This window comes from Ascaphus truei, chromosome 4, assembly GCF_040206685.1.
Source record: "Ascaphus truei isolate aAscTru1 chromosome 4, aAscTru1.hap1, whole genome shotgun sequence".
In the NCBI taxonomy this organism is placed as follows: domain Eukaryota; kingdom Metazoa; phylum Chordata; class Amphibia; order Anura; family Ascaphidae; genus Ascaphus; species Ascaphus truei.
Genome location: NC_134486.1, coordinates 319578001 through 319591658, shown reverse-complemented (window position 1 = coordinate 319591658; position 13658 = coordinate 319578001). Strand labels below are relative to the sequence as shown.

Below are 13658 nucleotides of genomic sequence, written 5' to 3'. Positions count from 1 at the left end.
CATGTTACATTATTCCGCATATGTTACATTTTTTCAAGTGATTCGGATGAAGCAGGGATACATTCCTTTACGCCTTAAGCGTTACTTTGTGTTTAGTATCTCCTGCTGTTGGTATAATTTTCTTTCGCATACCTTGTCAGGACTTTGGCTGACTATACCTCATTGCCCACCACCAGGTAGTCTCTGAAGGGACATACCCTATAAGCTTTAGCATTGGCTTTTCCTATATGTGAATTATACCTGCTGAGTGAGAGAACACTCTCTATCCTGGCCACCATTTACCGTATTTTTAAACACACCCTTATTCATACCCCACACTCCCTGATATTGCTCCCTCGTGTATTTAATAAATTATTATTTTTTTTGCGTCGTGTAGCACTTTGGCTATCAGCCTGGGATATATTGTTTAGTCCCATTAAGTGTTTTTTCTCAGAGTGCAATTTTGGGTTTCTTGTCCAATTGGGGGTCTATGCCCCACTTAAATTTTTTGTGTCTAGTCCATGATACATCACCATTTCAAATAGGTGATAAGTGTAATACACTGTCTAAAGTGCAAGAGGAGAAGAGGGGTCCCTCAGCCAAGCTCCCACTCAAACGCATTTTCGACAACAGTCACCATCATTCCCAGAAGAAGACAGTTGTCGAAACGTGTTGCAGTGGGAGCTTGGCTGAGGAACCCCTCTCTTCTCCTCTTGCACTTGGGACAGTGTACTACACTTGTCACCTATTTGAAATGGTGATGTATCATGGACTATGATTTATATATGGACTTTAAAATGGATGGTTATTGCTATACAGCTTTATATCAAATACAATTCTTCCTATTAGATCAGTGATCATTTTTTGGATGTTGACCATATACTAATACATCTTCAATATTTTATTGTCCTGTCTGTCCTTATGTTCATCTGTATATGCTTTGTACTTTTGGCCAATTTACTTGCATGTCTTATACATTGATTAGTAGTGCAGTATTAGGCCGCGGGCATGGTCAGCGCTGAGCTGCGATCACGCTCGGCGGTGAGCCCCTGCAGCCGTAATGAGAGCGGCTTTAGCAGGGGCTCGTGCACGCTTCCGCAAGTGTGCGGAAGCGTAGCCGACTTTAATTTTTTAGTTTGAGCGCTCACGGGAGCGCAGGGCCGGTCACGTGAAAGGTTCGCCCAATATGGACGAACCAGCTCCGTGACGTCACTGGCCCGCCCCCCGACACGCCCCCGGACGGCATGCGAACTAAGGCTAGGGAAAGCACCCGCTTTCCCTCAGCCTCAGCGCGCCTCCGCACTGCTGAAGTCACCATGGACTCAGCCTTATATGTGCTGCCTGCCCTTCATTAATAGGGCTATCTCTCTTGTAATACAGACTTGTACTCTTGTTCTGTATTTACATTATAGAGTACCACACAGTTGTTTGACACTTCATTACTGGGTCCTGCTCTGTCCCCTGAGGAGTTAGTTTGGAGTTCCCCTCCATTTTATGCATTCTTCCCTATTTTTATGAGACCAATAAAATTGTTATTTCTTGAGTATACCAGTGTGCTCCCCTTTGGGAATTCTTCTTGTTGCTTCTATATTTTTATATATCTACTGTATATGTCTATACATCTATTTTTTTTTTAATCATTCCAGAAATGTTTAGTGAGGAGTCCTAAGCAAAGAATATCCATTGCTGATCTGTTGATACACCCATATGTTCAAATACAAGTTCCTTCACAGACAGGTATGTAGATCAGTTGCACAGATTGTAGAAATGTGTGAGCACGTTTGTAATATTGTATTTTTGGGAAGAGCATATTGAAATATTTAGCTCAGATTTGTTAAATTGCTGCAGTTGCATTAAAGGCATGATGGGAAAACGGGTATGCCAGTAATGGCTGCCACCTCCATACTATTGATTTATCTCTTAAACAATGGCTTTTTGGTATTTAAAAAGTGAGCTAAATCACAACTGAAGAATTACAGACCTGTAAACTTGACATCAATAGTGGGGAAGCTACTTGAAGGTTTAGTACAGGATAATATTCAGGAATACCTAATGGATAATCATTATTAGGGGGGGAGGAAGAGAGAGAAAGGGAATAGTCTATCAACTCAGTCGCCGCACTAATTGACCAGGATAATGAAAAGTCTTGGTGATAGTCTGGTGAGTGCACAAACTGTGAATTTTGGTAGTGGTAGTGAATAAGCAAAACACCCCCAAAAAGTTGACAAAACAATAAGATGCATTGGGACATACAATAAAAGAAGATGGGCCATTAAACGCATCTTCAAATACGGGCGCTTTCTACTCTGCGATGGACCTGAAAGACGTTTTGGGGCATACCCCTACCATAACGAGCAGACGCTCAAATCTACGTGACCATCTTGTCCACAGTCGCCTTCAGCTGACTAAACAAACGAACTAGCTTACCTCTCCGATCCAAGGGATGCATACATTTCCAGGACGGTGAGGCCTGTAAAAGTTTCCCCCGCTAAAATATTTCTCAATCATGACAATACTCAACAATTCACTATCGACACATGTATCAATTGTCGCACTACCAATGTCATCTATCTTATCACGTGTACCTGCAGTAAAAAATACGTTGTGAAAACCGTGAGGCAGCTACGCAGATGCATTTTGGAGCATGTCCATTCTATCAAACATGCACGAGACACGTCAGTCATAAACATGATGGCGATGTGAATTGCCTTACATTCATGGGCATTTACCATCTGAAATGCCCAGCTAGAGGGTGCGACACAGATAAAATGTTACTCCGCATCCCGGCGAAGAGGATCTATAAATTATCGACTGTCTACTCCGCCCCCTTTTCTACTGTTTACACAGTTTTATTCCATTTATCCTTCTCCATTAGCGAACATGCATCATTAATACCCTTGTTATACCTTTTTTAGGTATACCCTTTATGATATGACCATCTAATCAATTTTTGAATAGACCATTTATTATACTTGCAGCATAAATAATAAAGCAATCATTTAGTCATTTGTATTACACTTATTTGAACACTTGAAATAACTCATAATACAATTGGTAATCAACAACCCATCAATTATACTATACTAAAGAAAGAAAAGAAAAATAGGAAGCGCAGAAATACGGGTAAAAGGCAAACAAGCCACTTTATAATGAATATAAAACACAAATATGTAATAATCAACCAATATAATAATAAAAGTCAATACAAAATAATGTCCATGTGATCTTGGATATACTGGTATATAGCAATCGAGGCCCATTGCTGCAAACGGAGAATCAAGCAAATGAGGACAACCTAGTGCAAAAGCAAAGTTCCAGAACAGGGTGGGAGCCCCAGCTAATGCAACGTCCATAGGTTGATAAAACAGTTAGTGAGGTGGGAGTAAATACTGGCCGCCAGTGAGCCACTGTAAGATAAGCTCACCCAAACTCCAGATGATTATGTGGGGACGGCACTTGAATTCCTCCTTGCAAATTCCTCTAACCGCAAAATCCTCAAGGTCTCAGATAACGGAGACTGGCGATCTTCAGCCTACCGGGTTTCCGGGTATGGCGTCACGGCCGGACGTGACGCACCAACCCTTCCCGGCTACAGCAGAGACCGCTCGATCCTCCTCCGCAATGCAAATTACGAGCAGGCACGCCAACACTGGAGGTGTCGTCGCTTCCTCCAGGCACTCCACAGCTAGCAACAGCGCTGGAATCGATCAACAGGACAGCAGGACAAAAGGAAGCACAGACTCCTGGCTCCTCCTACGCGTTTTACCACTCACGTGGCTTCATCAGGGATCAAGTGGCTTGTTTGCCTTTTACCCGTATTTCTGCGCTTCCTATTTTTCTTTTCTTTCTTTAGCTCTTTACGTTTATCAAGGACTGGGGTCCCTTGCATTGGAAGCTGCAAACATATTCGGGTTTTCGGCACTACATACCGTTTTGTATAATTTAGTTGTATTAACTTCACAGCCAGACCCTTGACGTTCCTATATGGTTCATGTCACATCATTTTTAATTGTGTTATTTATTGTGGTTACATATATTAAGGTTTTCCCTTATTTATTAACTTTTTATCATTAGTCAGTTTAGTAGTTCATGGTTCAATTATTAGGCGCACGCACCCTTTTTTCTTTTTTTATTTCAATTATACTATACCATTTGGTTTCCAACCTTTTTTTGTTTAAAGAACCCCAAGTGAAAGTCTGAGGAACCCCCAACCATCTCCAATAGCAACTCTGTGATCAGTTGCCTTGTAAATTCTTCTGTATTTGATACAATTTTCAAATGACCAGGAAATTGCAGGGAACCCTTGATGGATGTCCGGGGAACCCAATGGTTCATATGAACCCTGGTTGAAAAACACTGTACTATACATTATATATTCTGCTGTCAAGCACAGTAGGCTGACGTGCTCCACATACGTCAGTTAAACTTGTGTCTATATTGGGCCCATCATGGTCAGAGGGACTTCCCCATCCACAACGCTTACACGGATCCAAATTATATAACCTCTCCTTGCTCATGCGCATTACCTGCCGCTTCCAGTAACCATGACAACGGCTCCCTTTTTAAAAGACCTGCTGATGTGCTCAACGCAGCGCTCTGTAATGGGAGGGAAACGTGCGTCGGGCACGTAGCGTGACGTCGGCAGCCACCGGCACAGGTCTGCTCTAGTGGGGTCCGGTGGTTGTTCCTTGAGTTACATAGTAGTTGTCATATAGTGGTTATTCCTTGAGTGATGGGGTTTAGCAAAAGGGATATGTAGGTTAGCAAGTGGTTAGGTTATATCGGCTTCCTGTACCAGTTCACTGGATTTACATACAGCCAGTCTATTTATATCGGGGTTTTTCAGCAAATACTGTAATAGCTGCCTGCCTTATTTACTGATGACGCTAAATTGTGTAAGGTAGTAAATTCAGAGCAGGATGTAATTTCTCTCCAGATGGACTTGGATAGACTGGAAACTTGGGCAGATAAATGGCAGATGGTTTAATACAGATAAATGTAAGGTTATGCATTTGGGAAACAAGAATAAACAGACGACTTACAAATTAAATGAGGCACAATTAGGTCAATCCTTGAGGGAGAAGGATTTAGGAGCACTTGTAGACAGGCTTAGCAGTCGTGCCCAATATAATGCAGTAACTGCAAAAGCAAATAAGATCTTCTCTTGCTTTAAATGGGGAATGGATGGAAGGGAAGTAACCATAATTATGCCACTGTACAAAGCATTATTAAGGCCACACTTTGAATATGGAGTTCAATTTTGGGCACCACTCCATAAAGACATTATGGAACTAGAAAAAATGCAGTGAAGGATCACCAAATAAAGGGAATGGAAAATCTGATTTATGAGAGGCTCGCCAATTGAAATTTGTTTACGTTACGAAAGAGGCATCTAAGAGGGGATATAACATTATGCAAATATATTCTGTGTCAATACAAGGAGCTTTCAAAAGAATTATTAATCTCAAGGGCAGTACAAACAATACAGGGTCATACGTTAAGGTTGGAAGAGAGGAGATATCAATAGCAACAAAGGAAAGGGTTCTGTACAGTAAGGGCAGTTAAAATGTGGAAATATCTTTAAAAATACAATTAAAAGGTATACAGGAATGTGCCAAATAAGTAAACATGGGAAGCGTGTTGATCCAGGGAGAAATCTGATTGCTATTATTTGGAGTCAGGGAGGAATTTATTTTTCCCTTTATGAGGCATCATTGGATGAAGTTTCACTGGGGTTTTTTTGTTTGCCTTTTTCTGGATCAAAATACTGTAAATACAAATATAGGATAAGTATATGTCGTCTACATTTAGCATAAGTTGATCTTGATGGACTTTTTTTTTTTTTCTTTCAACCTCATCTACTATGTAAAGGTATGATTGTTATTTTATGTAATGGTTAAGCAACTGCCACTGCTAGATGTTGGCCTTACCAATGGTCATCGTCTTGGTCTTTCAATTACCCTTAATCTAGTCCAGTACCATCTTTGTTCAATGATGGTCATTTCTTCTCGCTATGTCTGGCTCACTGTCATTTTAATTTCTTCACCCTTGTGATGCTTCAGACTTGTTTGCTTCCGAACACATTCATTCTTTTTCCTGTCTCTCTTTAGACAATAGCAAGCATACATATCCATGCTTCTTTGTCAACTTAAACTTCTGTATTTTTTATTTTATTTTTTTTAGCGTTTTAGGGTCCTAGTTTTACATCCATATGGGAGTACACCATAATATACTGGTCAAACACTTTCCTCTTGAGGCACAGTTAAAGATTTCCTTGAAGATTATCTATCTTCCGAATGTGCTCCATCCCATCTTCATTCTCCTATTGACTGCGTTCATAAGGTAAAGAAGACTAAGAAGCTAGTTATGATTGGGAAGAAACATATCGCCGCTCTGAAACGGGACAATGGATCAACAATAAGACTGTACTTATTATAGAGCATTCAGGACTTCTACAAAAAAATATACAAGAATACACGACACTGGGCATAATCAACCAGAGTGAGAAGAAGAAACCGCAAATTAACACTTCTTCTGGAAAGAGGCATGGTACATTAAGACAAAAAAAATCCATGAAGTATGGTCAGGCTCCTGGAGAAAATGGAATTACAGCTGAAAGCAGCTAGAGAAATATAGAAAATCTTTGCAAAATGCTTTACAGCAGGCCTGCACAACTCCAGTCCTCGAGGGCCGCAAACAGGCCAGGTTTTCAGGATATCCCTACTTCAGCACAGCTTGCTCTATTAGTGGTTCAGACAGCAAGGGTATGTGTGACGAGACAGTCGCCAAAGTTTTTCACATCAACACTTTAGGAATTGTACAAGACATCAGAATCAATGGTGAATACTTGTCACCTACAATTTGCAGTTTTTTGTTTTTTTTTTTTTGCCACAACAGAAGACCTCCAGCAATAAATCGGAGAACTCGCAGATGCAGGCAACAAAGAAGGTGGGGCTCCATATGTCTCGGCAAGAACAAAGGGATGTTCAACAAATGGGTTAACTCTGAAAAGATCAAAATAAATGCTATAGAACTACAAGTCAAACTGTTTGCCTTTGCCAGCAAGTATAAATGAATTAGAAAGAGGGAAGTGTTTGAACAACTGTTTGTGAAATTTGGGCCCTAAATGTGACGGAAATTCAGAAGCTTCAGACAACACAAAGCAGTACCTAGAGATGTACAGGCATACCCCGTTTTACGTACACCCGCTTTACGTACACTCGCAAGTACGTACATTTATTTTTAGTTACACCATACCCCTATGTACGTACGCATGCTTCGCGAGTACGGACACCAGGGGGCGGCGTGCGTGCGCACCTCATCAATACTGCAACCTCCTTCAGTGTGGTCCCTAACTGAGTGGGAGTGCAGGTAAGGGGGAACGGGGCCAGATGGCAGGGGGAACGGGGCCAGATGGCAGGGGGAACGGGGAGATCGGGCGCGCCATCAATCAGCAGCTATAGCAGTGATTCCGCCCGCACTGCAGCTCCTGGGTTTTCTCCCTCCGCTCTCCTCCCTCCTCCCTCCTCCCTCCTCAAAGCTCGATCTAGCCTGCTGCTGCTGCTGCTGCTGCTGCTGCTGCTGCTGCTGCTGCTGCTGCTGCTGCTGCTGCTGCTGCTGCTGCTGCTGCTGCTGCTGCTGCTGCGGTAGAACAGAACTTTGCATGTGAGTTACAGGCTACGGGGGAGGAGGAGGTGCTCTTCTACTGCATTCTGTGCTTGTGTGTGTGTGTGTGTGTCTGTCTGAGTGCGTGTGCGTGCGTGTGCATGCGTGACTGAGTACGTGAGAGATTGTGTGACTGAGGGAGTACGTGAGAGATTGTGTGACTGAGGGAGTACGTGAGAGATTGTGTGACAGAAGGAGTGCGTGCGACAGAGGGCGTGCGTGACTGAGGGAATGCGTGCGTGTAAGCCAAGCTGATCAAGGACCTGAGTAAGGCCGTGCGTATAGTGCCGGCGATGCCACCCAAAAACAAACACATTGCCGCCGCGTGCGCTTATAGTAAGCGCGAGAGCGGCAATGCGACGGAGCGGACTTTGGAAGCCGGGAATATTTGATTTTCAAGGGCTGTCACCTCATGTGACAGCCCCTGAACAAATCATATGTCTGGGAGTCTGCGATGCCGCCGCAAAGCGAAATATAACTTTCGCTAGCGGGGATGGGTGACGTCGCCGGTCGCGGGCACTATACGCACGGCCTAAGGAAGCACAGCATTGTAAAACACTGTACTGTGCTGTTTTCACTAAAGTCACAAAAAATAAGTCCCAAAAATATATCAGTCAGTCAAATAAATGCACCTCACCTTCATGCCCTTTCAGTAAAAATACTGTACAGTAGAAGATATGCCCTCTCCTTCATCCTTCCTACATATTTTTAAAATAATTTTCCATTCATCCATGTTGTATCTGTCAGCACATAAGAACAATCAGCTGACATTAAAGATTTTATTTCAATAAAGCCTACTGTATTTATTTTGGTTACAAATGCATTACAGGCATACCCCGCATTAACGTACGCAATGGGACCGGAGCATGTATGTAAAGCGAAAATGTACTTAAAGTGAAGCACTTCCTTTTTTCCCACTTATCGATGCATGTACTGTACTGCAATCGTTATATATGTGCATAACTAATGTAAATAACGCATTTGTAACAGGCTCTATAGTCTCCCCGCTTGCGCACAGTTTTGGTACAGGTAGGGAGCCTGTATTGCTGTTCAAGACGTGCTGACAGGCGCATGCGTGAGCTGCCGTTTGCCTATTGGGCGATATGTACTTACTCGCGAGTGTACTTAAAGTGAGTGTCGTTAAAGCGGGGTATGCCTGTATTTACATCAGTTATGCACATATATGATGATTGCTGTACAGTACATGCATTGTAAAGTGGAAAAAAGGTAGTGCTTCACTTTAAGTACATTTTCACTTTACATACATGCTCCGGTCCCATTGCGTATGTTAAAGCGGGGTATGCCTGTATGTTGAGTTTTACCGGAAGAGATGAGGAAAAAGCATGAATGGTTTGAAAACTAACGGAAGTGTCTTAAAAAGTCACATGGGTAAAATGGGCTGAACGTATGGCAAGAAGAAATTACCGTCGTTGAACAAAGATGGTACTTTTGTTTTGATATCCCTTGTAATCCAGTCAAAACTATGACCAAAAGTAAAATGGGACGATCAAATCAGAATATTTGCTGGAGCAGCAAAAAAGATGATGGATATCTAGATGAAACATGTATTTTGCCTCCCCCACTCCTCACCCTGCTTTGTGTAATGGCTCGAGCAAAGGCCTATAGGTTGTGCAATTTCAGACCTCAGCGGTGATTGTCCGATCACCATGCTTTTCCTTGGAAATATTGGGCGCAGTAGAGCATTTGCTAGCAGACATATTGGTTGCGGTTGAGCAGTATTTTGTTGACAGAACTGGGAGGTGGGCTTAATTCAGACTTCAATTGTATTGGTAGGTGGCAGGTAGAAATTTTGCAACATTATTGCTGTTTACTGAATGATTAGTAGTTCATTTGATAAAGGGAGCAGGCAAATGCCAATTACTGTGAAATCCATAATTGTGCAATGTAGAAGACGATCCTTATCATATGGTTTTATTACAGATGAAGAAATGCAGAAAGGAACTACGGCGGAAATGAAACGCATTCTTGGCCAACTTATTGGACTAAATTCTCCAAACTCCATATCTAGAGCTGCCAGGGTGAGTAGTATGCTGGTTCCACACTGAGCTAATAAATGTATGCATACAGTAAAGATTTGTGCTCCATACATCGGACATCTTTACTTTCTCCTGCTTGGTTAGAATAATTTGAAGTTTAATTGAAATGATTTACATAAAAACCTGCTATTTGGTATTTAACATAAATGTGTAATATATGCATAAGTTATCATTTTAACTTTTGTTTTTTTGTTTTTCAGAGTTTGTATGATCAGTGCAACAGCGGCAAGAGTCTAGACTTGTGTACCATTGCAAAACCAGTTAATCAAAATACATGGTCTATGAAATGATGATGGTCTTACAAACCTTTACTGCTGACACTCTCCAACATGGCAATTGATCTGAAGCTTGCATCATGTGTTGCATTACAACAAGTCTAACTTGATTATTTTCTAATTGTTTATAGTATTAAACTGTTTTCTACCAATATCGACAATAGTTTAAATATGTAATCTGTAAATGTGAAGTAAAGATTGTTTATAAGGACTTTAGTCATGTAAATTTTTTACTTTGTTGCTAAAATGCATATGAGGTATAACCCAACATTTGTGTAAATAGTTCTACAAGTGTTCTACACAATTATTTCAATTTATTTTACACGAAAGATCAAATTCCATTGTCTTAATTGATTTGGAAAAATTATGCAAACATTACTGTCATGCAGAGTGGTTTGTGGTGTATTTTATGGAAAAAATGTCCAACTGCTGCAGAAGGCATAACCAGTTACAGTACTTGGGTGCATATTCTATAACCGTGTCCACATAGAAGGTGCTTCACTGGGAGAAAAGGCAATCATGAACCCAAAAGGAAAATAAATCCCAGTATTGTAAGCACTCCGATCCCTATGGTGTTGGTGAATAGCGGTGGCGATTAGAAAAAACAATCTTTAGTGATGACAAACTCTAAAAAAATAAAATAAAATAAAAAACAATTGTCAAGGCTCAATCAAATGACTTGCACATTTATATCACAAATGACAATTTGAATAATTAAAAGGGAATTGCCTACTGAGTCACAGCCATGAACAGAGCCACTAGAATAATACTCTGCAATTGATATATAAATATAATATACTGTGTTCAACGGAACAGGTATACAGTGGCTGTGTCCTTAATAGCTCCTTTGTATTTATTAGATGCCAAAGGTTTGACAGGATGCTGCTATGGCAACTGTGAGGAACATATACTGTAGTTGCTGATCCGTAATAGGTAATACCCATCAAATAACAGCCCAAATCAGAAGTTGTGATAAATACTCTGGAGCTGAGCCATCCCATGTATTTACACACTGTCTCATGGAGCTTGGAGCCACGGTAGTACTATTGGTATAAAAACACTGTTTTTACAAGAATAGGAACTATGGTGGGGCTAATACTCAGGTGGCTACAACCACAAACCTTCTAGTCGCTGATTGTTTGTTCCATTGAGCATAATTTACTAATCCAGCCATACATTTACCACACTATCACTCTAGTGTGGATCATATGGCTATGAATCATCCTGGGTTTTTCTATGTACTAGCATCCTGTAATTATCTGACATAGGAGCCACGGTGTAGTGTAGATCTTAATACCGGTACTCACAAGAATGTTGCTACGTATGTCCTATTAAGGACAGCCACTATAGGGAAATCACTTTTTGATTATTCAAGTGTAATTTGTGATATACATTTGAGTCATGTGATTGAGCCGTGACACTTTTTTTTGTCTCAATTTCATAAAAAAAAAAATATGAATCACTATCACTAATCAAAAATATATTAATCTTTAACTTGTAGTATGTGTATCTCTGATTCATCTTTGCTGTACCTTTTACATTTAAGATTCCACTGCCTTTGCTATCCAAGAAATAAATGCAACGCCACATACAGTATAGGAAACATGTTTTGGTTTCGGGCAGTCCAAGCAGCTTCATTATAAAAATATATATTTTATCATTTCAAAGAGCGTATGTTGTTTTTTTTTTTCCCCAGAGCTGTTTAGGGTCTGCCATTGGAATTTTTTCTAGAAACGGCTTAAAGCTAAGTCACAATCACTGTAACTTTAGTAACTCTGGAATATATTTTTCCTTTGGGAAACTAGTCTTGAATATTAGCAGTATATAAAAGATACAATCTGTAACCCTTCTGGTCATTTGAGTTCAGTGTGTGTTTCACTTCTAAATTGTAAAGTAGTACATTGGCTCGGCAATATTGAATGCACTTACCAATGTGTTATGTTGGGTGTAGTCTCTTAAAGTGATATTTTCAATTCTATTTACAGCTGCAAATGGAATAAGTTAAGTCTTATCAAGACCTACACTGAGTTGGATAAATTAGATCAGTTATTGCTCCAATAACATCTTTATGTAAAGAGTTTATTAAAGGGAAGTGTCTAAAATGATTCGGTAAGAGTTAAAATGCCTTGCTGATTCTGTTATGCATTCACTTAACTGTACACTTTATAACTGAATTATTTTTGCCACTCTTTAACCTCAATAGTGTGAGATGCTTAAAGTTTTTGACAGTTCTTGCCTTTAGCCTTTTTTATCTTAAATAGATTTTTTCCCTTTGTTTCACATTTCACCCATTCCTTGCTACATCACTTACAATATCAACTCTGCAGTGTCCTGTATACTTCTTCTTCTAGGGATCAGATGGGGTGTTTAAAAAAAAAAAAAAAAATTTACTTGCTATAAAATCTCGTTTTCTCTATTTCCTGATTTTTGTCTCACTGAAAATTTCAAGTTTGTGTTCTTGGTAGTTTTTTTTTTTTTTTTTTTGTAATCCCACCTCCAGTTTTGTGTGCTAATGCTACTATAGGACATGGCAATCCTCCAGTCTATAGAATCTTGTTGAAAGGACTTTAATGCCAAGTTCTTACATTTTGATCTGCACTTTGTGCCTATGCCAATTTTGTATTATAATAGGGAAGCTTGTATGGCACTTTTTTTTTCTTTTTTTCTTGGCACTAACAAACTGTTTGCTTCAAGCAGTTTACCGTGAGAGGGTGTGCATATTTGTTATAAAATTTGAAAAATGTTTATATTAATGTTTTATATTAATGTTTGTGCTGTCAAACCATACAGTTTGGTTGATAGATAATGCCATTAAAGAAAAAAACGTTCTTGTATTGTCTTGATTACTGCTCTCCAGGTTGAGTTGTGCATATGTATGGGAGGTAGAGGATGTATGGTTTTTAAAGCGTTTCATTTTTTGTTCAAAGGACGAATGGTTATTTTAGTTTAATTCTCACCACAGTGACTAAATACTGTATGTAAAAATATAAAAAAATATCCACTCCTTTTTTGCACTAATGTGCTGAGCTGGAATTTATCCAGCAATTCATTTTACGAGAGTAAGGGAATGAAAGTGTTCTCTCCTACAGTACACCTGCTGCTCCTGGTTGTCACCACCACTGTCTGGTGATACATAGTAACCGACAGTAATAACCATAAACAGACTGCTACTGAGAGCAGGTGTGCAGGAACATTGGTTTGGGGGTGAGGGAGGGGGGGAGAGAGAGAATTAATGGAGGCTAGGAGATAAGGTTACATTGTACAGGTGAAAATGGGTGTGTTTCAGGGCTGGACATTTTATCAATTAATTTGTTCACTGTTCAGAGGAATAAAGTACTGCCAGGTTGGACTGAGGACATTATTGGAAATGGATCCAGCAGCAGTAATATCAGTGTGTTTTATTTTTTTTAATATATGTATGTGTCATGGAACAAGAATCACATCTGTTTCAGCCCTCCCCCCCTTTCCTTTGCAGCTTCTGCTTGTCAGTTCATTTCCAGCTGCATGTATTTTGCTCTATACACACACACAGTGCCTGTGTGTTAGACACAGTGTTGCAATCGCAGCCTCTGAGATCCTTCTCAGAATGGGCTATTCTGACCTCCCCCCTGTTTTGTTCACAGATGGTCTGTCCCAAGACTATTCCCTTTACCCACATTCCCCCTCACTTCCTTTTCCACCT

General features: G+C 40.3%; 1 protein-coding gene across 4 annotated transcripts in view; it reads left to right on the top strand.

Moving 5' to 3' along the window:
• TTK (TTK protein kinase) overlaps positions 1-12791 on the top strand; it is a 56388-nt gene extending 43597 nt beyond the window's left edge. For all 4 annotated transcript variants that reach the window (XM_075597960.1, XM_075597959.1, XM_075597961.1 and 1 more), the window contains exons 20-22: positions 1626-1716; positions 9586-9683; positions 9902-12791. In XM_075597960.1, coding sequence (XP_075454075.1) covers positions 1626-1716; positions 9586-9683; positions 9902-9991 — 279 coding nt within the window. In that variant the 3' untranslated portion in view covers positions 9992-12791. The remainder of the gene's footprint in view (positions 1-1625; positions 1717-9585; positions 9684-9901) is intronic.
• The last annotated feature ends 867 nt before the right edge of the window (positions 12792-13658 follow it).